Raw genomic sequence first — 27,833 nt, forward strand, 5'->3', positions numbered from 1 at the left:
CTGATTATAAAAGTAAGACCAAAAAATAAGACAGCGTATGTTGGCTGCCCAGTAATATAAGTGGAAATTGGGCAAGGCCATATCTCCTACACTTTTAGGTTTTTGAAGATGAGCTTTATTTAATCAGGGATATTTGCCCTTCTATATATATGTCAAAATAATTGAGTGTAACGAGTCGAAGAAAGCTTTAGAAATAAAAATTGGTAAAGATTGAAATAAGTATAAAAATTTAGGAAGGATATACATTTTAACGACATTAATTTGACCCATCGGGAACATGGACAGGGGTGACCACTGTACTAGACTCTGTTTTATATGATTTAAGAGATTAGTAAAATTTTCTCCAAAAAGATTCTTATAGTTCCTTGTTACTGTAATGCCAATGTAAGTAAATTGATTATTCACTACTTTAAAAAGGAGGTTGTGAAACTCTAACATTTGTGTTTCTCTGTTTATTGGAAATAGTTCACACTTATGTAAATTAAGTTTGTATCCGGAAAACTGGCTAAATTTGTTAAGGAGTGAAAACATTGGCGATAGGGAGGTAGTCGGATTTGACATAAAAAGTAAAAGACCATTAGCATAAAGAGAGACTTTGTGTTCAACACTCCCCTCTTCCAAATCCCCATCAGATCAGTGCAGCCAGGAAATGCAATTGCCAATGGCTCTATGGCCAGATCAAAAAGTAAGGGACTTAAAGGGCACCCTTGCTGGGTGCCATGTTTAAGAGTGAAAGGTTGGGATTGCTGAGAAATAGTCAAAACAGGGGCAGTGGGATGGGAGTATAACAATTTAATCCACGTAATAAAACTTCGTCCAAGATCAAATTTTTCTAAAACCGCAAAGTGATAGTTCATAGTCCACATGATCAAACGCTTTCTCCGCGTCTAAAGAAATGACACATTCAGCAATCCCAGCTGAAGGTGAGTATAAGATTAAATAGATGCCATATATTGAAAAAAGGGAGAATATTTTTAATAAAACCAGTTTGGTATTCAGAAACAATTAAAGGTAGAAAGTTCTCCAATCTACAGGCCAAAACTTTACCCAAAATTTTACCATCAACATTTAGCAAAGAGTTCAGCCTGTATGAAGAACACTCTGTTGGAACTTTGCCTCTTTTTGCTAAAAGAATGATAAATGATGCTGGCAACTTACCTTGTTTAAACGAGTCAGATAAAACCAAGGTTAATTGAGGTGAAAGCAATGAGGAAAATGATTTATAGAATTCTGCAGAGAACCTATCAGATCCAGGAGATTTACCAGTCTGCTGTATAGAAATGGCTGAGGATATTTCCTCTAGTGAAATTGGCTCATTCAGTTTTGCTTTGAGATCGAATGACAATAAACGTGACCTGACTTGACTTGACTTAAACCAGACTGGTCTTGCACAGTGAATCGCAGGACCCCGGGGAGTGTTACTCAACAGCAAGACCAAGGGATACAAGTACATAGTTCACTGAAAGAGATGACATAAGTAGACAGAGTGGTGTAAGAGATTGCAGATGCTGGAGATCTGGAGTAACACACAGAAATGATGGACAGTCTCAGCAGGTCAGGCAGCATTTAAGGAGGGGAATAAACAGTTGACATTTCAGGCCAAGTCCCTTCATCAAGAGTGGTCAAGAAGGCCTGCCTTCATCAGCTGAGACACTGAGTTGGAACTTCATACTAGTTCGGCATTCAGTACTGTGATCCTCTCCAAGCTGATCGCCAAACTTCACCAGCTTGGTATCAGCTCATCCTTCTGCAATTGGACCTTGGACTTTCTGACTAACAGACCCCAATCTGTTAAGTTAGACAACCTCACTTCCTCTATTCTCATCCTGAATACTGGCGTGCCTCAAGGCTGTGTGCAGAGCCCTCTTCTGTACTCCCTTTTCACCTATGATTGCATTCCTGTACACGGTTCTAACTCCATAATCAAGTTCGCAGACGACACCACGGTGGTTGGCCTGATCAGAGGGGATGATGAGACGGCCTACGGGGATGACGTCCAGCACCTGGCTGTGTGGTGTGCTGATAACAACCTGGCCTTTAACACCTAGAAGACCAAGGAGATTATTGTGGACCAGGCATGCTAGGAGCCACACATGTCCCCATCTACATCAACGGAGCTGTGGTGGATCGTGTATCAAGCTTCAAATTCCTTGGTGTCCACTTTTCTGATGATCTCACCTGGTCCTTGAACTCCTCCATCCTGATCAAAAAGGTGCCTTTATTTCCTGCGGGGCATCAAGAAAGCTCTCCCAGGATATTGACGGACTTTTACTGCTGTACCACTGAGAGCATACTCACCAACTGCATCTCAGTGTGGTTTGGGAATTGTCCCAGATTGGACCACAAAGCACTCCAGCAGGTGGTGAAAACTGCCCAATGGATTATCAGCACCCAATTGCCCACCATTGAGAACATCTACCATAAATGCTGCCTGGGCAGGGCGATAAGCATTATCAAGAATGCATCTCACCCTAACCATGGACTTTTTACTCTCCTCCTGTCTGGTAGGCACTACAGGAGCCTCCGCTCCTGCACCAGCAGGCTCATGAAGGGCTTCTTGCCTGAGACTGTGACCCTGCTGAACCTCACATCACAGCGCTAAGCAGTATTGCACCCATATTGTACTGTCTCAGTACTTTTATATTTGTATGTTGTAGCACTTACTTTTTATTCACAGTTATTTTGTAAATAACACTATTGTTTTGCACTTCTGGTTAGATGCTAATTGCATTTCATTGGCTTTGTATCTGTACTCGCCACAATGACAATAAAGTTGAATCTAATCTAATCTAATCTAGAGTCATACACGTTGTTCGTGGTTGTGTGGAATGTGAGTAGTTCTGCTTTCCCAGCTGTAGGAAGGTGTGATTAAGCTAGAGAGGGTGCAGCAAAGATTCACAGGAATATTGCTGGATTGCAAAGCTTGAGCTATGAGAGATTGCATAGGCTGGTACTATTTACCTCAATGTAGAGGAGGTTTGGAGGGGTCATAGTTGAGATATACAGTATAAAATTATGATGGGGATAGATAGAATAGACGGGGAGGAGAACTTTTCCCTGGATCAGTGGTAGATAAAATGAGAAGACTTCAAGTTAGGATAAAGGAACATTTGTAGTTAACTCAAAACTTCTGGACTGGAATTTGAAGTATCCAACCAGTACAAGTGTGATGTCACAAAACAATACCCGAGGTAGTTACCCAAATTCACACCTGAAAGTAGCTGGAAGGAGAAGTGCAATCTTCGTTTATTCGTGTTTTCTTCCTGAAAAGGTGCCAAAGTTCTCGCTGAAGTCAACATCTCAGAGGCTAAAGTCCTAAAGCACAAGAAGACAAATGCACATCAGAAGCACGTTGTTTGCTGGACATCGGACAGAATGGTTTCCTGCTTTCTCTGCCTGTCCTTCTGCTGTTTTGCAGTTTCAGCTATCCCACTAGATTTGGTAAGTTAATGATTCAATGTCAGTGGCTTTATGCTTATAGGGAGCAGCTTATAACCACTAACTGTTAGCTGCTTTGCAAAGTTTGCATGAGTCTTATAATCCAGCAACAAAGTGCGTCCTGCACCCGAGTGACTGACGTTGGAGTGGGCTTGCTTCTGGTTAAAAGAAAAGGCAGCTTGAATGGTTTCCCTTTGCTGCTGTAGGTAAGCTTCACTCCAATGGGACATTTAGAGGAGGTTAGATACAATACTGAGGTAAGGCAGATTGATTAACATGTTGGAGGAATAATAATGCAACCTTCCTTACATAGTGCTCAAGTCCATGGTGGACCTGCTAGTCAGGATCAAAACATGGACAGCATTGTGTGTAAAATGTGGTACAGACATTTATTTCCAAAGATAACCATGTTAGAGGACACTCCACAGTTCTTCTGTCAGTCCTGAGGAGAGATTAGATAGTGTGGGCTTGTTCTTCTTGGAGCAGAGGAGGTTGAGGTGAAGCCTGATAGAGATATATAACATAATGAGGGGCACAGATACAGTGGAGACAGAGAGATTGGATTCTCCCTCTAAGGTAGAGCTATCTATGACCAGAGGGCACACATTTAAGGTGAGGAGTAAGAACTTCTGAGGGGATCAGAAGTTTTTTTCTTCTTTTTTTTTGTAATTTATTTTTTATTGAAGTTCATCATCAAACAAACATTTCCATAAGATGTATTTCAGACACTGTACATATATATCATATATATCACAAATATATATCATATATTGTCATATATATCACAAATCTCCACAAAGTATTTATCTGAGGTATACACATAGAAAAGAGCAGAAAGAAAAAAAACAAGCAAAAGGAGAAAACTATGTACAAGTAGGGAGTAATCTTTTTTTACAACATATTCATTGATTTGTGAGAATAAAATCAGGCCTATGACGCATTATGTAGTTAAACCATTTTTCCCAGTATGAATCAAATTGTTCCAGCTTATGATTAACAGATGCTGTTATCTTCTCCATTTTGTAAATGTCCATTGTAATTTCCATCCACGTACTTAAAGTTGGGCTCTCCTGTGATAACCATTTCCTGGTAGGAGTCTTTTTACCAGCCAACAGCAGTATATTCATTAAATATTTATCTCTTTTCAACCATTCTTGAGGTATATATCCAAAATATATGGTCTTACTCTCTAAGGGTATTTCACATTTAAAGATGTCTTGTAGGGCATTGTGTATTCCCCTCCAATAGTTTTTGATAACAGGGCAGCCCAAAAATATGATAATGATTTGCATTTTGATTTCCACAATTTCTCCAGCAAACAGGGAGGTTACTATCATAATGGGATTTCTGAGAGGGTGTAATAAAATACCTTATTACGTTTTTCCATCCAAACTCCCTCCATTTCTGTGAACTGGTACACTTCTATTGATACCTCCATATTGTTGTCCATTCTTCCTCAGATATAATTATCCCTCCTTCCTTCTCCCATTTTGTTTTAATGTATGAAGTCCAATGTGTTTTAAGATTTGACAAACCCTTATATATGCTTGAAATGATTCTACTACCATTATCTGAATTAAATGCTTTTCTAAAGAGCTCTATCAAGCATGTACTTGCCTTGGTTACATTTTTAAGCGTCTTATTAACATATTGTCGCATCTGTAAATACCGATAGAAATCTTGTTTTTCTAATAAGTGTTTCTCTTTAAGCATTTCAAAACTGAACAGTGTTCCTTCTTTCATTATGTTGCAAAGAACTGTTATTCCTTTAGCTGTCCAGTCCTTAAATTTAGCATCCAATTTATTTGGTGTAAAATCCGAGTCATATGTACACCATTTAAGAATTGCAATATCTCTCTCTAGATTATATTCTTTTATAGTAGTTTTCCATATTTTAAGAGTCAATTTCACCCATGGGTTATCAATAGTATTTATGTACCTTTGCAGGTTGTTATCAGCCAACGTTGCTTGTATGGGGATGGGAAGTACCCACTCCTCAATGTTTTTCCATTGAGCGTCATATGATGGGTTACATCAACATATCACAGCTCTCAACTGTGCTGCAAAATAATAATCTCTAAGAGAAGGTAGGCCCCATCCTCCCTTTTCCTTTGCTAATTGCAAAGTTTTGAGACGAACTCTAGGCCTTTTACCCTGCCAAATATACCTTGATAACATCTTTTTCCATTCATTGAATTGATTTTGATTCATCTCTATTGGTAGGGTCTGAAAGAGATATAACAGTCTGGGCAGTATATTCATTTTAATAGACTCAATCCTTGAACTGAGACTGAAAAAAGGAATCAGGTTCCATCTTTCCACATCTTCCTTAATTTTTTTTATATAAAGGCTGATAATTACATTCTGATAATTTTGCCAAATCTTTTGGCATAATGATGCCCAATATTTGAAAGACTCTGTGTCCCATGCCCAGTGGTATTTACTTTCAATTTCTCTTGGTGGGCTATAGTAATATGAAAGTAATTGGGTTTTATCTATGCTGATCTTGTATCCTGATAATTGACCATATTGTTCAAAGGACTGCATCAATTTAGGTAAAGAGTATGTTGGTTGCCCTAGATACATCAAAATGTCATCTGCATAACAAGCCAATTTATGCTCTGTCCCTTTAATAGTAATTCCCCTGATATCTTCATTTTGTCTGATGTATTGAGCTAATGGTTCCAGATATAACACGAAGAGTAATGGTGACCATGCACAACCCTGTCTCGTGCCCCTTTCTAGGGTAAGACTATTCGATAAATATCCATTGATTTTAATCCTAGCAGTAGAATTGTCATATAGTGTCTGTATAGTTTTAATAATTGTGTCTTGGAAACCAAATCTATGTAAAACTCTGTAAAGAAAATTCCAATTAACCAAATCAAATGCTTTTTCAGCATCCACACTTATCACTATTGCTTGATTTTATTTTTTTTGTATATGATCCATAATGTGAAGTGTCCTTCGTATATTGTCTTGTGTCTGGCATTGTCGTATAAAACCTGTCTGATCATTACATATCAGTATGGGTAGAAACTCCTCTAATCGTTTGGCCATGATGGAGGTAAATAATCTATAATCTACATTAAGAATGGATATTGGTCTAAATGACCCGCATTCCATTTTATCCTTGCCTTCTTTTGGTATAGCTGAGATTATCACTTCCTTCCAACTGGGTGGCATTTGTGCCTTTTTTAGAGCCCAGTTCAGTGTGGGGAGTAAAACAGGAATTAACTCATTTTTAAATTGTACCACTCTGCCGTATACCCATCTGATCCTGGTGACTTGCTTAATTTAAGCCTTCAAATTGCAGCTTTTAATTCAACTTCAGTTATGTCAGCAGTCATCGTTCTACTTAGTTCTTCGCTTAAAGTGGGTAACTCTAGAGAATTCAAGAAGGTGTCAATTTGGGTTATGCTTCCCCCTGGAACTTTGGAATATAGAGTTTTGTAAAACACTTCAAAAGCTTCTTGAATTTCACTTAGCTTATTTTTTATCATTTTCGTTCTTGGGTCCCTAATTCTATGAATTGTATTTTCTGCTATTTTTTTTTTCAGTTTCCATGCCAGTATTTTCATAGATTTTGATCCACTTTCATAGCATCTCTGTTTCAGAAACATTAAATTTTTCCTGATTTCTTGCATAGCCAAACTATTAATTTCATTCCTAATTCTTTTAATTTCCCCAAATGTATCCTGTGCCAAATTCAATTTGTGTTTTTTCTCTAGTTCCTTCAGCCTATTTTGTAATTCCTCTAATGATTTATTCCTTATTTTTTCTTATATGAAGATATTGCTATAATCTTCCCTCTTAAGACCGCCTTCAGAGTATCCCATAAAATGGGAGGTGAAACCTCTCCATTATCATTAAGTTCTAAGTAGAGACCAATTTCTTTTTTAATTTGTTCCTTAAAGTATGGATCATTGAATAGACTTGAATTTAGTTTCCAAATAGTATTCTTTGGTTGTAGGTCAAAATCAACAGATAGATATATAGGTGCATGGTCACTTACATTTATTGTCCCAATTCCACAGGTGTTTATTTTGTCTTTGTCTTTTCCAAATGTTATGAAATAGTCTATTCTTGTATATACAGAATGGGGAGCAGAATAATGAGTGTAATCCCTTCTGTTGGGGAAAAGATCCCTCCATATATCAATTAAACCAACATCCTCAAAATGTGTATTAACTTTCTTATGTAAAGATTTTGTTTCATAGGTTTTTCTATTGGAAGAGTCTAAGTTTGGTTGTAATTGTAAATTTAAGTCTCCCCCACATATCAGGAGACCTTCTGTTTCCGTTACCATAATATCAGTAATTTTCTGAAAGAAACCAATATCACTTCCCAGAGGTGCTTATATATTCAATAGAGTAACTGAATTTCCATCTATTTTCCCCCTTACCAGAATATATCTGCCCTCTTTATCTTCTATTTTGAATACTTTTTCAAACGTTAGCTTACTTGAGATAAGAATAGCAACTCCTCTCCTATGTCCTGATTTATGTGAGGAGAAAAACAAATTAATGAAGCCCATTCTCTTTAGTTTTTTATGCTCATTATCACTTAAATGAGTTTCCTGTAAAAATACTACATGGGCTTGTTCTTTTTTCATTTTGGATAAAATACTCTTACGTTTGATTGGACTTAATAGCTGGAGGAGATGCAGGCCTTGCTCTTGTCCAACAGATTCGAGGCTTTAACTCCCTGTGAGGGCAGGAGCGGGGACTGTGGGGAGGATGAGCAACCTGCCCATAGCACCGTGGAGTGGGGGGCCATTCCAGAGGGGGGAGTCAATAGAAATGTTGTAGTAATAGGGGACAGTATCGTCAGGGGGATAGATAGGGTTCTCTGCAACCGAGAGCAAGAGTCCCGAAGGCTATGTTGCCTGCCTGGTGCCTGGGTTAAGGACATCTCTTCTGGGCTGGAGAGAAACTTGCAGTTTTCTTAGTACACATCGGTCCTAATGACATAGATAGGACAAGGAAGAAGGTTCTGTTACAGGAATATGAGCAGCTAGGGGTCAAATTAAAAAACAGAACCTCAAGGGTAATAATCTCTGGATTATTACCTGAGTCACGAGCAAATTTGGCTAGGTTAAATAAAATTAGGGAGTTAAATGCGTGGCTCAAAGACTGGTGTGGGAGAAGTGGGTTTTGTTTCTTGGGACACTGGCACCAGTACTGGGACAGGAGAGAACAGTTCTGGAGGGACGGGCCTCACCTGAACCGGGCTGGGGTTAGTGTCCTGGCGAATCATATAACTAGGGCTGCAGAGAGGTCTTTAAACCAGCTAGTGGGGGGGGGGGGGGAGAATTCTAGAGAGCAAATAATTAAAAAGACAATGGAGAAGGTAATGGATGTAGGTAAAAGTGGAGGAATGAGAAGACAGAGTGTGTCAGGAGGGGAAAGAATGTACGGAGATAAGCGTAAAGTTGTACAAAAGGAAAAGGTAGGAAATAAGTGTCAAACATATTTGAAAGTCCTTTATTTGAATGCACGTAGTATTAGGAATAAAATTGATGAGTTGACGGTACAAATAATTACGAATGGTTATGATATTGTGGCAATTACGGAAACATGGCTGCAGGGTGACCAGGACTGGGAATAAAACATGCAAGGGTATTCGACAATTAGGAGAGACAGGCAAGAAGGAAAAGGAGGTGGGGTGGCTATGTTACTAAAGCAAGAAATCACTGCAATAAAGCGAAATGATATTGGCTCAAAGGATCAGGATAACAAAATAATTTGGGTAGAAATAAGAAATAGTAAAGGGAAAAAAGCAGTGGTGGGAGTAGTCTATAGGCCTCCAAACAGCCTCAGTTGGTCGGAGCCATAAATCAGGAAATAGTTGGGGCTTGTAATAAGGGAACAGCTATAATTATGGGGGATTTTAACTTTCATATTGACTGGACTAATCAAGTCGGACACGGCAGCCTTGAAGAAGAGTTTATTGAGTGTATTCGGAATGGGTTCCTTGAACAATACGTTACTGAGCCGACAAGGGGGCAAGCAGTCTTAGATCTGGTCCAGTGTAATGAGACAGGACTAATACAAAATATCCTAGTAAAGGATCCCCTTGGAATGAGTGACCATAACATGGTCGAATTCCATATTCAATTAGAGGATGAGAGGGTTGGATCTCAAACAAGCGTACTGAGCTTAAATAAAGGAGACTATGATGGTATGAGAGCGGAATTGCTTAAGATGGATTGGGAAAATAGATTAAAGGGTAGATCGGTACTTGATCAGTGGTGTATATTTAAGGAGTTATTTTACAACTAGCAAGAAAAATATATTCCACTGAAGAAAAAAGGGTGTAAAAGAAAAAAATAGTTATCCGTGGCTAAGTAAAGAAATAAAGCAAAGTATACGACTAAAAAGAAAGTTATATAAGGTAGCTAAATCTAGTGGGAAGATTGAAGTTCGAGAAGCTTTTAAGATCAGCAGCAAATAACAAAAAGATTGATTAAGAAGGGGAAGATAGATTATGAAAGTAAATTGGCGAAAAACATAAAAGCAGATAATAAGAGTTTTTATAGTTACATAAAAAGAAAAAGGGTGGCTAAAGTAAATGTTGGTCCCCTAGAAGATGAGACCGGGAAATTAATGGTAGGGGACTTGGAGATGGCGGAAACGCTGAACAAATATTTTGTATCAGTTTTTACAGTAGAGGACACTCAAAATATCCCAACACTGGATAAACAGGGGGCTCTAGGGGGAGAGAAGCTAACTACGATTCAAATCACCAAGGAAATGGTACTTGATAAATTAATGGGACTGAAGGTGGATAAATCCCCTGGACCGGATGGCTTGCATCCTAGGGTCTTAAGGGAAGTGGCGGTCGGGATTGAGGATGCATTAGTGATAATTTTTCAAAACTCGCTGGACTCAGCAATGGTTCCGGCAGATTGGAAAAATGCTAATGTAACTCCTTTATTTAAAAAGGGCAATAGACAGAAGGCTGAGAATTATAGGCCAGTTAGCCTAACATCAGTGGTTGGCAAAACGTTGGAATCGATAATTAAGGAAACAGTAACAGGGCATTTGGATAAACATAGCTTAATAGGACAAAGTCAGCATCGCTTTACAAAAGGGAAGTCATGTTTGACAAATTTGTTGGAGTTCTTTGAGGACATAACATATAGGGTAGATAAAGGGGAACCAGTGGATGTGGTGTATTTGGACTTCCAAAAGGCATTTGACAAGGTGCCACACGAAAGATTATTACTTAAAGTAAAAAATCATGGGATTGGGGATAATATTCTGGCATGGGTGGAGGATTGGCTTTCTAACAGAAAACAGAGAGTTGGGATAAATGGTTTATTCTCAGACTGGCAGTTGGTGACTAGTGGTGTTCCGCAGGGGTCGGTGTTGGGACCCCAACTCTTTACAATCTATATTAATGATTTGGAGAAAGGGACTAAGTGCAACGTATCGAAGTTTGCTGATGACACAAAGATGGGAGGGAGCGTAATGAGTGCGGAGGACATTGAAACCCTGCAGGGGGACATAGATAGGCTGAGTGATTGGGCAGACATTTGGCAGATGAAATATAATACTGACAAGTGTGAGGTCTTGCACTTTGGCAGGAAAAATAATAGAGCAAGTTATTATCTAACTGGAGAGAAACTGGAAAGTGCTTCTGTGCAAAGGGATCTGGGGGTCCTGGTGCAGGAAACACAAAAAGTTAGTATGCAAGTGCAGCAGGTGGTCAAGAAGGCCAACGGAATGCTGGCTTTTATTGCTAGGGGGATGGAGTATAAGAACAGGGAGGTCTTACTGCAGTTGTACCAGGTATTGGTGAGACCACACCTGGAGTACTGCGTGCAGTTCTGGTGTCCATATTTAAGAAAGGACATACTGGCTCTCGAGGCAGTGCAGAGAAGGTTCACTAGGTTAATTCCGGGGATGGGTGGGTTGATGTATGATGAGAGGCTGAGTAGATTGGGACTCTACTCATTGGAGTTCCGAAGAATGAGAGGCGATCTTATTGAAACATATAAGATTGTGAAGGGGCTTGATCGGGTGGATGTGGGGAGAATGTTCCCAATGATGGGTGAAACTAGGACTAGGGGGCATAATCTTAAAATAAGGGGATGCCGTTCCAGGACTGAGATGCGGAGAAATTTCTTCACTCAGAGGGTAGTGGGGCTGTGGAATTTACTGCCCCAGAGAGCTGTGGAAGCTACTACACTCAATAAATTCAAAACGGAGATAAGACATTTTCCTGGATAAAAATGGCATTAGGGGATACGGTGAGTGAGCAGGTAAGTGGACATGAGGCTAGGTTTAGATCAGCCATGTGATCTCCTGGACCAGTTTTCGATAGCCTGGATGGGTCAGAGAGGAATTTTCCAGATTTTTTCTCCTCAATTGGCAACTCGGTTTTTTTTCCCCGGGTGATCACATGGGTTTGGGCGGGATGAATAATAAAATAAAATGGGCGGCATGGTGCCCTGTTGGTTGGCACTGTTGCCTTGTGGGATTCGGTGAAAACTAGAGTTAAGATTGGATCAGCCATGATCTTGTTGAATGGCGGAGCAGGCTTGAGGGGCCGATTGGCCTACTCCTGCTCCTATCTCTTATGTTCTTATGTTATTTACATTAAAAGTAATGAATTTTACTTTGTCCTTAGTCATCTGTATTTATCTGTCAATGTATCATTGAAATTAGAATAAAACTTGATCGATCTACTCCCTGCACAAACAAGAACCAAGAAACGCAAATAATAACACAAATGGCAACGGACGTGTGATTCCAAGGCTGAGGTCTCTAGTAGATGATCCTGTGTTGAGCTAGAGGAAATGTCTAGCTGTGAGGGATAACCCCTCCTACTTGTGAGTTGAGGGTCCCCATTGCAGTATTCATAAAAGTCAGTGAACAAATCCATTACACAGAAAAGTCTTCCCTGTGTAATCCTCCTATATATATATATATATATACACACACACACATATATATATTACATACATACACACACATATATATATTCTCATTTTGGTGGGGAAAAAGGAGTAAGTGTGCGAATAAAGAATAACAACTAAGTAATATAAAATCCACATTATAATAAGTATTTTGTTGAGATAGGTATATTACCATCTACTTTTGCTTCCATTTAGCTTCTCAACATTTTTAAAGTTAGCCAAACATTATGGCTCTTCTGAAGGGGGTGAGAACTGTCTTTGGGAAACTCCCAGTCTCTTCCTGATATACTTTTCTCGATCTCCTTCCGTCTCCTGCCTTCTCAATTCTCGCACTATTTCCCAAGCAGAGCAGGATAATTCCTCTGCCAGGCTTTCTCTCGGTTTGATCACGCTGACGGGCGACCCTCTGGCCTTCATATTTGTAGTCGCTTCTTCCACTATCTGGTACAACCGCGTCCCGTCTCCATAAAACACTCGAAGTTTAGCAGGGTACGGAGATGAAATCTAATCTTTTTTTGTTTTAGTACTCGCTTTACTTCAGAGTATTCTTTACGTTTCTGCAGGACCGCGGGGGGGGGGGGGGGTAATCTTGGTCAAAATATATTACTTTATCATCTAAAAGCACTCTCTTTTTACCCCAGGCCCTTTGTAGAATCTCCGCCTTGGTGCTGTACCGAAGGAAATTAATTATTATTGAACGTGGCTTATCTTGGGTAGACTTCGGGACTAACATGTGATGCGTCCTCTCAATTTCCAGCTCCATAGTTGAGGGAAGCTCCAGCGTGTCCCGCAGCAACTTTCCAACAAACTCCGTCATAGACGAGCCCTCCGCTCCTTCGGGAACATTGTAGATGCTGATATTTTGCCGTTGTGATCTTCACTCCAGGTCAAGCAGTTTACCTTCTTGGTGATGTAATATTTTTATCGTCTTACTCAGTATTCGTTCAACGTTTTGAACACGATCTTCCACCTTCTCAATTCGAATCTCTGCCAACGCTATTTTTCGATTGACATTGGCGAGTTCTGACTTAATATCATGTAGCTGCTGCTTTATTTCTTTCTGGAACTCCCTTATCTCTTTCAGGATTTCGATCATATTCACCGCTTCACCTGAATGAGGCCAGCATCCGCATCGCTAGCACGCAGTCGGGTAGGAGAGCCGCTCGCTGCACTCCTCTCGGCAGCAGGCTCCGCTGTGTCGCTTTTCTTATTTCCATTCTTTTCCCCATTCCTGCCCCTCTTTTCAGGTCAAATATTTTTCAAAAAATACTATATTTGATGGGTTAACAGGGCTTAATACGCATTTTTCCAGAGGAGCTAGTGACTTATGCTGCCATTCTCGACGATGACGTCACCAGAAAAACCAGAAGTTTTTTTTCAAAGGTACAGTTAACATCAGAGAAACGTATACGAAATACATCCTGAAATACTTTTTCTTCGTAAACATCCACGAAAACAAAGGAGTGCCCCAAAGAATGAATGACAGTTAAATGTTAGAACCCCAAAGACCCCCCCAGCTCCCCTTCCCATACATAAGCAGCAGCAAAGCAACGACCCCCCCCCACCCAGCAAAAAAGCATCGGCACCCCCTACCGAGTGCTCAAGCATGCAGCAAAGCATCAATAAAGACACAGACGCAGTACTCCAAAGTCTACTCGTTCACCCGGCATTCGACATACCACAGGCTCTCTCTCTCTCTCTCTCTCTCTCTCTCCCCCTAATAAGGGAAAAAGAGGTGTTCCCATTTCACAGCAAACAGGGAGAGATAACAAACAACCTGCTGATTTACGATGTTAAAAGTCTGTTGCGTCACTTTTTCCGAGCTCTGTGCCCAAAGAACTCAGGTCTTAGTGAGGGATAAAATTGGCCCCTTAGAGAATCAGAGTGGACATCTATGTGTGGAGCCAAAAGAGATGGGGGAGATTTTGAACAATTTCTTTTCTTCAGTATTCACTAAGGAGAAGGATATTGAATTGTGTAAGGTAAGGGAAACAAGTAGGGAAGTTATGTACAAATATTACGTACATATTGTATATGACAATATTATAGTATATACAAGGGGGAGAAATATCCTTGCAGGTAGGTTTGCTAGCATGGTTCAGGGGGGGTTTAAACTAATTTGCAAGGGGGATGGGACCCAGAGCGATAGAGCAGTGAAAGAAGTGCATGGAGTAAAGCCAGATCTAACATATAGAGAGGCTTTGAGGAAAGAGAAGCAGAATAAAGAGTGTAAACGTAGTAAGGTAGAAGGGCTAAAGTGTGAGTACTTCAATGCAAGAAGCTTCAGGAACAAAGGTGATGAACTGAGAGCTTGGATACATACATGGAATTATGATGTAGTGGCCATTACGGAGACTTGGCTGGCACCAGGGCAGGAATGGGTTCTCAATATTCCTGGATTTCAGTGCTTTAAAAGGGATAGAGAGGGGGGGAAGGGAAGGAGGGGTAGCATTACTGGTCAGGGATACTATTACAGCTGCAGAAAGGGTGGGTAATGTAGCAGGATCCTCTTTTGAGTCAGTATGGGTGGAAGTGAGGAACAAGAAGGGAGCAGTTACTCTACTGGGGGTATTCTATAGGCCCCCTGGTGGCAGCAGAGATACCGAGGAGCAGATTGGGAGGCAGATTTTGGAAAGGTGCCAAAATAACAGGGTTGTTATCATGGGTGACTTTAGCTTCCCTAATATTGATTGGCACCTGATTAGTTCCAATGGTTTAGATGGGGCAGAGTTTGTTAAGTGTGTCCAGGATGGATTCCTGTCACAGTATGTTGACAGGCCAACTAGGAAGAATGCCATACTAGATCTAGTATTAGGTAACGAATCGGGTCAGGTCACAGATATGTCAGTGGGTGAGCATCTGGGGGACAGTGATCACCGCTCCCTGACCTTTAGCATTATCATGGAAAAGGATAGAATCAGAGAGGACAGGAAAATTTGTAATTGGGGAAGGGCAAATTATGAGGCTATAAGGCTGGAACTTGCAGGTGTGAATTGGGATGATGTTTTTGCAGGGAAATGTACTATGGACATGTGGTCGATGTTTAGGGATATCTTGCAGGATGCTAGGGATAAATTTGTCCCGGTGAGGAAGATAAAGAATGGTAGGGTGAAGGAACCATGGGTGACTAGTGAAGTGGAAAATCTAGTCAGGTGGAAGAAGGCAGCATACATGAGGTTTAGGAAGCAGGGATCAGATGGGTCTATTGAGGAATATAGGGTAGCAAGAAAGGAGCATAAGAAGGGGCTGAGAAGAGCAAGAAGGGGGCATGAGAAGGCCTTGGTGAGTAGGGTAAAGGAAAACCCCAAGACATTCTTCAATTATGTGAAGAACAAAAGGATGACAGGAATGAAGGTAGGACCGATTAGGGATAAAAGTGGGAAGATGTGCCTGGAGGCTGTGGAAATGAGCGAGGTCCTCAATGAATACTTCTCTTCGGTATTCACCACTGAGAGGGAACTTGATGACAGTGAGGATAATATGAATGAGGTTGATGTCCTGGAGCATGTTGATATTAAGGGAGAGGAGGTGTTGGAGTTGTTAAAATACATTAGGACGGATAAGTCCCCGGGGCCTGACAGAATATTCCCCAGGCTGCTCCATGAGGCAAAGGTAGAGATTGCTGAGCCTCTGGCTAGGATCTTTATGTCCTCGTTGTCCATGGGAATGGTACCAGAGGATTGGAGGGAGGTGAATGTTGTCCCCTTGTTCAAAAAAGGTAGTAGGGATAGGTTGGGTAATTATAGACCAGTGAGCCTTACGCCTGTGGTGGGAAAGCTGTTGGAAAAGATTCTTAGAGATAGGATCTATGGGCATTTAGAGAATCATGGTCTGATCAGGGACAGTCAGCATGACTTTGTGAAGGGCAGATCGTGCCTAACAAGCCTGATAGAGTTCTTTGAGGAGGTGACCAGGCATATAGATGAGGGTAGTGTAGTGGATGTGATCTACATGGATTTTAGTAAGGTATTTGACAAGGTTCCACATGGTAGGCTTATTCAGAAAGTCAGGGATCCAGGGAAGTTTGGCCAGGTGGATTCAGAATTGGCTTGCCTACAGAAGGCAGAGGGTTGTGGTGGAGGGAGTACATTCAGATTGGAGGGTTGTGACTAGTGGTTTCCCATAATGATCTGTTCTGGGACCTCTACTTTTCGTGATTTTTATTAACAACCTGGATGTGGGGGTAGAAGGGTGAGTTGGCAGGTTTGCAGACGACACAAAGGTGTTGTAAATATTGTAGAGGATTGTCGAAGATTGCAGAGAGACATTGATAGGATGCAGAAGTGGGTTGAGAAGTGGCAGATGGAGTTCAACCCGGAGAAGTGTGAGGTGGTACACTTTGGAAGGACAAACTCCGAGGCAGAGTATAAAGTAAATGGCAGGATACTTGGTAGTGTGGAGGAGCAGAGGGATCTGGGGGTACATGTCCACAGATCCCTGAAAGTTGCCTCACAGGTAGATAGGGTAGTTAAGAAAGCTTATGGGGTGTTAGCTTTCATAAGTCGAAGGATAGAGTTTAAGAGACATGATGTAATGATGCAGCTGGATAAAACTCTGGTCAGGCCACACTTGAAGTACTGTGTCCAGTTCTGGTCACCTCATTATAGGAAGGATGTGGAAGCATTAGAAAGGGTACAGAGGAGATTTACCAGGATGCTGCCTGGTTTAGAGAGTGTGGATTATGATCAGAGATTAAGGGAGCTAGGGCTTTACTCTTTGGAGAGAAGGAGGATGAGAGGAGACATGATAGAGTTGTACAAGATATTAAGAGGAATAGACAGAGTGGACAGCCAGCGCCTCTTCCCCAGGGCACCACTGCTCAGTACAAGAGGACATGGCTTTAAGGTAAGGGGAGGGAAGTTCAAGGGGGATATTAGAGGAAGGTTTTTCACTCAGAGAGTGGTTGGTGCATGGAATGCACTGCCTGAGTCAGTGGTGGAGGCAGATACATTAGTTTAAGAGACTACTAGACAGGTATATGGAGGAATTTAAGGTGGGGGGTTATATGGGAGGCAGGGTTTGAGGGTCAGCACAACATTGTGGGCTGAAGGGCCTGTAATGTGCTGTACTATTCTATGTTCTATGAAACTATGATGATTAAAGAAGAGAAAGTACTGGCGCTTTTAAAGAATATAAAAGTGGATAAGTCTCCGGGTCCTGACAGGATATTCCCTAGGACCTTGAGGGAAGTTAGTGTAGAAATATCAAGGGCTCTGATAGAAATATTTCAAATGTCATTAGAAACGGGGAATGTGCCGGAGGATTGGCATATTGCTCATGTGGTTCCATTGTTTAAAAAGGGTTCTAAGAGTAAACCTAGCAATTATCGGCCTGTAAGTTTGACGTCAGTGGTGGGTAAATTAATGGAAAGTATTCTTAGAGATTGTATATATAATTATCTGGATAGACAGGGTCTGATTAGGAACAGTCAACATGGATTTGTGCGTGGAAGGTAATGTTTGACAAATATTATTGAATATTTTGAAGAGGTTACTAGGAAAGTTGACGAGGGTAAAGCAGTGGATGTTATCTATATGGACTTCAGTAAGGCCTTTGACAAGGTTCTGCATGGAAGGTTAGTTAAGGGGCTTCAATCGTTAGGTATTAATTTAGTAAAATGGATTCAACAGTGGCTGGATGGGAGGTGTCAGAGAGTAGTGGTGGATAACTGTTGGTCAGGTTGGAGGCTGGTGACTAGTGGTGTGCCTCAGGGATCTGTACTGGGTCCATTGTTGTTTGTCATATACGTTAATGATCTGGATGATGGGGTGGTAAATTGGATTAGTAAGTATGCAGATGATACTAAGGTAGGTGTCATTGTGGATAATGAAGTAGGTTTTCAAAGCTTGCAGAGAGATCTAGGCCAGTTAGAAGAGTGGGCTGAAAGATGGCAGATGGAGTTTAATGCTGATAAGTGTGAGGTGTACATTTTGGTAGGAATAATCAAAATAGGACATACATGGTAAATGGTAGGGCATTGAGGAATGCACTAGAACAGAGTGATCTAGGAATAATGGTTCATAGTTCCCTGAAGGTGGAATCTCATGTGGATAGGGTGGTGAAGAAAGCTTTTGGTATGCTGGCCTTTATAAATCAGAGCATTGAGTATTAGGAGTTGGGATGTAATGTTAAAATTGCACAAGGCATTGGTGAGGCCGAATTTGGAGTACTGTGTACAGTTCTGGTCACCGAATTACAACCTTCTACACTCCAAAGAATAAAGACCTAACTGGTTCAAACTTGATAGAGGTATTTAAAATTATGAGGGGGATAGATAGAGTTGACATGGATAGGCTTTTTCCATTGAGAGTAGGGGAGATTCAAACAAGAGGACATGAGTTGAGAGTTAGGGGCAAAAGTTTAGGGCTAGCATGAGGGGGAACTTCTTTACTCAGAGAGCGGTAGCTGTGTGGAACGAGCTTCCAGTAGAAGTGGTGGAGGCAGGTTCGATATTGTCATTTAAAAAAAATAGATTCGTACATGGACAGGAAAGGAATGGAGGGTTATGGGCTGAGTGCAGGTCAGTGAGACTAAGTGAGAGTAAGTGTTCGGCACGGACTAGAAGGGTCGAGATGGCCTGTTTCCGTGCTGTAATTGTTATATGTTATATGTCTCTGAGCACACAGCTAGCAGCTAGCTAGCTGCTTTACATCTTCCATCTACCACAACACACCGATTCCTGCAGAGGCACCGACCTCAAGTTCGCACGCCTCCAGAGCCATGAAATTCCGGTACCCCGGAGGTGCACTAGTCTCCTAGGCTGCATCCTTGATATGTCGAATAGTGGATGGTCATGGGATCCTGAGGACGGATCCCATTCCCACAAAGAACTGAAGTTAGTGTGTAACTCCAGGTCAGGGTCTTCAAAAGAACCCTGAAAGGGAAAAATAGAGATATTAAAGATGGAAATAGAGCTGTTTCCAAAGATGCAAGCAAAGGAGTCACCGTTAGGCGCCATCATTTCCTATGCTCCACCCCTCACCTATATTGTGACTGGAATCTCAAATGTACTGCCTAAGGATTTGGTAAAGTTAAAGTCAAAGGCAAAATCGAGTTTATTGTCAGATGCACAAGTCTATTCTCTGCTATAGTCTGCTGCGGCAGTAGGGGGAGAGCAGCTGATGCCAAGAAGATCGATAAGATCGTGAGGAAGGCCAGTTCTGTTCTGGGGGTGGAACTGGATTCCCTGGATTACCTGGTGGTGGTGTCTGAAAGGAGGATGCTGCAGAAGCTACGCAGCATTTTGGACAATCCCCCTCACCCCCTCCGTGACACACTGGATAAACAGAGAAGCAACTTTGGTAACAGACTGATTCCACTGAGGTGCACCACTTTCTCCCTGTGGCGGTAACAGGGGTCACCAACCTTTTTTGCACCGCGGACCAGTTTAATATTGACAGTATTCTTGCGGACCGGCCGACGGGGGGGGGAGGTGTGTTAATCACGACAGAAATATAGATGATAAGTCAACTAGAAGTCACTGAAAAGTGGCTAATACACTCAATTTCGTTTCTAAAAGAGTTTATCTAACGAATTTAATATTAAACACACAGCGCGTATTTTCCTCGTATGAACATATAAAATAAGTGGTCCCCAACCACTGGACCGTGAGGAAACGATATGATTTGGCGATATGAAACAATATAAGTCAGCTGCTCCTTTCCTCATTCCCTGTCACGCCCACTGTTGCACTTGAATGCACGCGAGGTCATCAGTCGCCTAAAATCAGTGATACATTCGTGCCAGAGATCACTGGTTGGCCTCGGGTAACTGGCCGCCTCGCACAGCCGGCGGGAGGTGCCGTTGCAACTGGCCTGGAGCACGGACGGATGGGCACTGCCTCTGAACCTGTTTACCACACCGAATGTTCGTGGGGAATCCAGTGCTAACATATTCGCAGACAACCTAATTCGGGCTCAGGGTTCCTTCAGTAACAGAGCAGCTACCTCGCTGCGATCTACTGAAAGTCATCCCTCGAGACAAACTTATGTCGACCAATAGATCCTACCTACCTACGGGGGGGGCTCGCACTCCTCTCTCAGTCAGTCACTCTCTCAGGACTGCAACTGCCACGGCCCCGGCACAGGGACCTCCGGACCTTATTTGTCCTCTCACCCCGCCCACAACCAGCCGCACCTGGCCAAGGCGTCTGGTGGCGGGCAGGTGGGAGGCTGGAGTTCGGGCCCGGTTGCTGTCTAATGAGACAATGAAGCGCTCAAAACTGCTTCGGCACCTTAAGTCCAAGCACCCTGCACTTAAAGACAAGCACGTTGAATATTTTTGAGTGAAAAAAACATGAGCAAGCAGGACAGAATCAAGTGCTGAGAGCCACAAAAACTAAATTGTGGAATAGACTGGACATAAGAAACCCCCTTTGAGTATCGCTGTCTCCCATCACCCCTCGATGGGACTGTCTTGTTGCAGGGAAACAAGCCCAGGGCTCCATTGATTCAGTGATATTGGTGTGTTGCAATGGTTTTATACAGGGGTCACCAACCTTTCTTTGCACCACGGACCGGTTTAATATTGACAGTATTCTTGCGGACCGGCCGACGGGGGGGGGGGGGGGGGGGGGGGGGTAGTGGGGGATGTGTTAATCACGACCGGAATACAGATGATAAGTCAACTAAAAGTCATTTATAAGTGGTTAATACTCTATAACTCCTCCTCTTTAAGTATATAAGTATACGGTTTCACTGTCACATCAGTATTTTGCATTATTACTTTTTACTGCACGTTTTGGATTCTTCTTCGTACCTCACTGCTTACATTTTGTATTTTAAAGTACATCTTCTGACAGAACAAGCTTGCAACAATAAACTCCTTATGGATAAAGTTTTATCTTATCTTATATGTATGCAGAGATGCAATGGACAGTCCATTTTAGTGCCAATTAATCAAAGTGCTAATAGTGTTGTTAACCTTCAGAAGTTACTGTTTTGCTGTTTGGTTCAAGAATCAAATGGCTGAAGGGAATTAGCTGTTCTTGAACCTGATGCAACACACACAAAATGCTGGAGGGTGCATTTTGAAACACGTTACAGAGAATCAGCCACACAGCACAGAAACAGGACCTTCTCCCCACCAATCCACACTGACCAGCTAACAACCATTTACACAAATCCCATTATTATTCTCCCCATGCTCCCATCAACCATCCCCTCCCACAGTCTATCACTCACCCACACACCGAGGAGGGCGGGGTGGAACTTAAAGCAGCCAATTAATCACCAACCCATGCATCTTTGGATACTTGTGGAGACCTGAGCCCCTAAAGGAAACCCACTTGATCACAGGGCAAACTGGCAGCCTCCACATAGACATCAGCCGAGGTCAGGATTGAACTCGGGCCTCCAGCACGGCGAGAAAGTGGCTCTGCCTGCTGTGACACTGTGCCACCTTTGGGTGTTAATATCAAGGTTGAGGGACATGCCCAGCAAACCTGAATATTCTAGCAGGAATAGAAAGTCCAATCCAACATGATGTCAGGGCCAAAAGAAATGGGAAGTTCCCTAAAGTCGGAGAGTTCATTGTTAAGTCTGGAAGGCTGTAATCAAAGTCAAAGTCGAGTTTATTCTAATAAGCACAAGGACATGACTGCACAGGTGCAGTAAAAAACTTACCTGCAGTAGCATCACAGGCACGTAACATCAGATAAGCAGCATTCATTAGAAAACCATATTATTTATAACGTAAGTACATGAAACCTTTCCTTGATTGCATAAGTCTGACTCCGGTCCCACCAAAGCAGCGAGATTGAGATGGCTCTCCCCGCCTCCTGAACTCCGGCTTGTGTGGACGCTGTGCAATACGCTACCCTGTTACAACTCAGTGCATGAAATAACAGACAGCACACTGCATATGATTAAAGTAATTATATTTATGAATCTCAAAAGAAAGAGAAAAACCAAAAAGGGCCGATTAAAATTAAACAGTCAAATAAATGTGCACCAGTTGGAGCTCAATTCACCGATCCTCAGTCAATCTCACTGCCTGGCTCCATCGAATCACGATCTCCCCACCGGGTCGTGGTAATGGTAACAAATCGCAGCATGTTGCTGTGCAGAGGGACTTGGGACGTACAAAAAAGCTGGATGAACTCAGCAGGTCCGGCAGCATCCGTTGAAAGAAGCAGTCAATGTTTCGGGTCGAGACCCTTCGTCAGGACTTCGTCTCGACCCGAAACATTGACTGTTTCTTTCAACGGATGCTGCCCGACCTGCTGAGTTCATCCAGCTTTTTTGTACATCTTGATTTGACCACAGCATCTGCAGAGTACTTTGTGTTTACAGAGGGACTTGGGAGTGCTTGTGAATGAATCACAAAAGGTTGGTTTACAGGTGCAGCAGTCTATCAAGAAGGCAAATGGAATGTTGGCCTTCATTGCTAGAAGGATTGAATTCAAGAGCAGGGAGGTTATGATGCAACTACACAGGGTACTGGTGAGGCCACATGCTGTTCTGGTCTCCTTACTTGTGGGAGGATATACTGGCTTTGGAGGCAATGCAAAGGAAGTTCACCAGGTTGCTTCCGGAGAAGAGGGTGGTAGACTATGAGGAGAGATTGAGTCACCTGGGACTGTACTCACCGGAATTTAAAAGAATGAAAGGAGATCTTATAGAAACATATAAAATTATGAAAGGGATAGATGAGACAGAGGCAGGAAAGTTGTTTCCATTGATAGGTGAGACTAGAACTAGAGAATATAGCCTCAAGATTTGGGGGGAGTAGATTTAGGATGGAGATGAGGAGGAACTGCTTTTCCCCAGAGACTGGTGGATCTGTGGAATTTTCTGCCCAATTAAGCAGTGGAGGCTACCTCAGCAAATATATTTAAGACAAGGCTGAATAGATTTTTGCATAGTAGGGGAATTAAGGGCTATGGGAAAAAGGCAGGTAGGTGGAGATGAGTCCATGGCCAGATCAGCCATGTTCTTATTGAATGGCGGAGCAAGGCTCGACAGGATAGATGGCCTACTCCTGCTCCTATTTCTCATGTTTTTGTGCTCTTATCCTAAGAACAGTTCCCTCCAATGTCTTCTCTCTTCATCTCCTGCTGAACAAAGGACCCAGCTCACATTCCAAAGCACCTGTTATCTCTAACCATAACCCAAATGCTGCTTCAGAAAGACCATTATATTACCAGTGAAGCCTTTCCCAGGGTGTTACATACAATTTTGTACAAGAGAAATATAATAAAAGCAAAAATGGTCAATTTCAGTGCAAAGTAGGCACCAAAGTCTTTACATTCTTAGAAGTTCAAGGAGGCTCATTATTCGCCAAACACTCTAGCAAACCCTCACAGATGTACTGCTGAAATTAATCTCTCTGGTGCATCATGGTCTGGTATGGAAATTTGAATGTGCAGGGACGTAAGAAGCTGCAGAGGATAAGGGACTCAGCCCAATACGCCCTGTGAAACATCCTTCCCCACCAGCGGTAGATTCTACAGGAAGCAGCGACTAAAGAAGGCATCTTTCATCATCAAAATTTCCCACCATCCAGTCCATCCCAACATCTCACAGCTACCATTGGGCAGCAGATACAGAAGACTGAGGTCCCATGCCATCAGGTTCAAAAACAGCTTCAACCATTCAGTTCTTGAACCAACTATCACAATCCTAATCATAGTTCAGCATAGCAGCACAGTGACCACTTTTAAGACCATAAGATATAGGAGCAGAATTAGTCCATTTGGCCCAGTGAGTCTGCTCCACCATTTCATCATGGTTGATCCATTTCCCTCTCAGCCCCAATCTCCTGCCTTCTCCCTGCATCCCCTGACTAATCATGAATCTATCAACCTCTGCCTAAAATATACCCAATGACTTGAACTCCGCAGCTGCCTGCGATAATAAATTCCACAGATTCACCACTCTCTGTTCCTTTGCATCTCTGTTCTAAGCAGACGTCCCATATCCTGAGGCTGGGTCCTCTGGTCTTAGACTCTCCCACCATAGGAACCATCCTCTCCACATCCACTCTGCCTTTTAACATTCGATAGGCCTCAATGAGGTCTTCCCTCATTTTTCTTAATTCTAGTGATTATAGGTCCAGAGCCATTTATCAGACCTCATATGGTAACCCTTTCATTCATAGAATCATTCTCTCGGACCTCCTTTGAAACCTCACCACTGTTAATACATCCTTTCTTAAATAAGGGCCCAAAATTGCCCACAATACTACAAGCGAGGCCTTACCAGTTCTTTATAAAGCATCAATGTTACATCTTTGCTTTATATTGTAGCTCTTTCAAAATTAATGTTAATATTGTATTTGCCTTCCTCACCACCAACTCAGCCTGCAACTTAAACTTCAGGGAATCCTTCATGAGATCTGCCAAGTCCCTTTGCACCTCCGAATTTTCAATTTTCTCTCCATTTAGAAATAGCCTACACTTTTACTTCTTGTACCATAAGTGCATGGCCATATACTTTCTGACACTGTCTTCCATCTGCCACTTCTTTGCCTATTCTTCTAATCTGTCTAACTCCTTCTTTAGCCTCTCTACTTCCTCAAAACTACCTGCTCCTCCACCTATCTTCGTATCATCCTCAAACATCGCCATAAACCTATCCATTATACCATACAAATCATTGACGTACAATGTTAAAAAGCAGCCCAAACGCAGACCCCTGTGGAACACCATTAGTCACAGGCAGCTATCCAGAAATGGCTCTCTTTATTCCCACTCTTTGCCTTTGCCCATCAGCTAATGTTTTATCCATGCTAGTATCATTCCATAAAAACATAAGATATAGGAGCAGGATTAGAACATTTGGCCCAAGGAACCTGCTCCACCATTTCATCATGGCTGATCCAATTTTCCTCAGCCCCAGTCTCCTGCCTCTCCCCCATCCCTTCATGCTCTGGCCAATCAACCTCTGCCTTAAATATACACAAAGACTTGGCCTCCACAGATGCCTGTGGCAAAGTATTCCACAGACTCATCCCTCTCTGGCTAAAGAAATTCCTCCTCATCTCCATTCTATAATGATGCCCCTCTATTCTGAGGCTGCGTCCTCCAATCATAGATTCTCCCACCATAGGAATCATCCTCTCCACATACACTCTATTGAGGCCTTTCACCATTCAATAGGTTTCAATTAGGTCTCTCCTCATTCCTCTGAATTCGAGTGAATACAAAGCCAAGAGCCATCAAATGCTCTTCATATGGCAAGCCATTCAATCATGGAATCTTTTTCATAAACCTACTTTAAACCCTCTCTAGATTCAGCACATCCTTTCTAAGATAAGGGGCCCAAATGGCCCACAATACTCCAAGTGAGGCCTCACCATTGCTTCATAAAGTCTCAACATTACATCCTTGCTTTTATATTTTAGTCCTTCTTCAATGAATACTAACATCGCATTTGCCTTCCTCACCACCCAACTCAGCCTGCAAATTAACTTTTAGGGAATCCTATTCATGGACTCCAAAGTCCATTTGTGCCTCAGTGTTTTGTATTTTCTCTCCAAAAAGAAAATACGTCTATCCTTTCATTTTTTCCACCAAATGCACGACCATACACTTCCCGACACAGTATTCCATCTGCTATTTATTTGCCCATTCTCCTAATCTGTCTAAATCCTCCTGTATCCTCTCTACTTCCTCAAAATGACCTGCTGCTCCACCTATTTTCATATTGTCTACAAACTTTATATCAATTCCATTATCTAAATCATTTATCAGAATTAGAATAAGACTCAGGTTTATTATCATCGGCATGTGTTGTGAAATTTGTTAACTTAGCAGCAGCAGTTCAATGTAATACATAATATAGAAGAAAAAATAATAAATCAATTACAGTATATGTATATTGAATTGATTAAAAATCATGCAAATAACAGAAATAATATACATTCATAAAGTGAGGTAATGTTCAAGGGTTCAATGTCCATTTAGGAATTGGATGGCAGAGGGGAAGAAGCTGTTCCTGAATCGCTGAGTGTGTGCCTTCAGGCTTCTGTACCTCCTACCTGATGGTAACAGTGAGAAAAGGACATGCCCTGGGTCCTGGAAGTCCTTAATAATGGATGCTGCCTTTCTGAGACATCGCCTATTAAAGTACTTTAGGTACTTTGTAGGCTGGTATCCAAGATAGAGCCGACTAAATTTACAACCCTCTGCAGCTTCTTTCGGTCCTGTGCAATAGCTTCCCCTCCCCCAATACCAGACAGTGATACAGCCTATTAACATATAACTTAAGAAGAACTGGCCCCAAAATGGACCCTGTGGAACACCACTAGTCACCAGCAGCCAACCAGAAAAGCTCTCTTTATTTTGACTCTTTGCCACCTGCCAATCAGCCACTGCTTTATCCATGCTAGAATCTGTCCTGCAATGGCAAGGGCTCGTAGCTTGTTAAGCAGCTTCATGTATGGCACCTTGTCAAATGCCATCTGAAAATTCAAGAACACAACATTAACAGATTCTCCTCTGTCTATCCTGCTTGTTATTTCTTCAAATAATTCCAGCAGGTTTTTCAGACAAGGTTTTCTCTTGAGGAACTCATTCTGATTATGGCCTATTTTACCATGTGCCTCCAAGTACCCTGAGACTTCATCCTTAATAATAGACTCCAACATCTTCCCAACCGTTGAGGTCAGATTAATTGGCTTACAGTTTCCTTTCTTCTGCCTCCCTCCCTTCTTGATGAGTGGAGTAACATTTGCAATTTTCCAGTCTATAGAAACATTTCAGAATCTAGTGATTCTCAAAAGATCATTACTAATGCCTCCACAATCTCTTCAGCCATGTCTTTCAGCAGCTTGGGGTGTACACCAGTGGTTTCCAACCACCAGGCCACAAAGCATGTGCTGCTGGGCCACAAGAAAACAATATGGTTTGGCGATATAAAATGATGAGTCAGCTGCACCTTTCCTCATTCCCTGTTGATGCACCATCAATAACTCTCTCTGCGACGTGAAGGCGAGATATCAGCTTTCATTGATTGGAAGAAAGAACAAGCAGTAGTTAACCACCATACTACATCCTGGAGACTGAGGGCCAGGCTCAGGCCTCAATCGCCTTTATATCGGGGTCTGTGGGAGGAGCCACAGGAGCAGTCAGCAGGGGTCGTGTCCAGACAGGTATATGTAGTTCACCACACCTGTCACACCCACGGTTGAACTTGAACCCACACGAGGTCATCAGTTGCCGAAATGCAGTGACACTCTCGCGCCAGGGGTCACTAGTGGCCTCGGGTAACCGGCCGGCGGGAAGATCCGATGCTACTGGCCTGGAGCATCGGCAGATGGGCGCCCCATCTAAACCTGTTTACCACACCGAACGTTTGTGGGGAACCCGGTGCTAAAATATTCACAGCCGACCTAATTCAGGCTCAGGGTTTCGGAAGTAACAGAGCAGCTTCCACGCTGCGATCTACTGAAAGTCATCCCTCGAGACAAACATGTCGGCCGATAGATCCTCCCTACGGGGGGCTCATACTCCTCGCTCGGTCGGTCG

At 42.3% G+C, this 27,833-nt stretch overlaps 1 protein-coding gene across 1 annotated transcript in view; it reads left to right on the plus strand.

Annotated features, from left to right (window-relative positions):
* LOC140727983 (meprin A subunit beta-like) overlaps positions 1–27,833 on the plus strand; it is a 100,602-nt gene that overhangs the window by 11,044 nt on the left and 61,725 nt on the right. Inside the window, exon 2 of the mRNA XM_073046052.1 lies at positions 3,272–3,441. Within this exon, the coding sequence (XP_072902153.1) occupies positions 3,272–3,441 (170 nt within the window). The remainder of the gene's footprint in view (positions 1–3,271; positions 3,442–27,833) is intronic.

Source organism: Hemitrygon akajei, chromosome 1, assembly GCF_048418815.1.
Source record: "Hemitrygon akajei chromosome 1, sHemAka1.3, whole genome shotgun sequence".
Classification (NCBI taxonomy): domain Eukaryota; kingdom Metazoa; phylum Chordata; class Chondrichthyes; order Myliobatiformes; family Dasyatidae; genus Hemitrygon; species Hemitrygon akajei.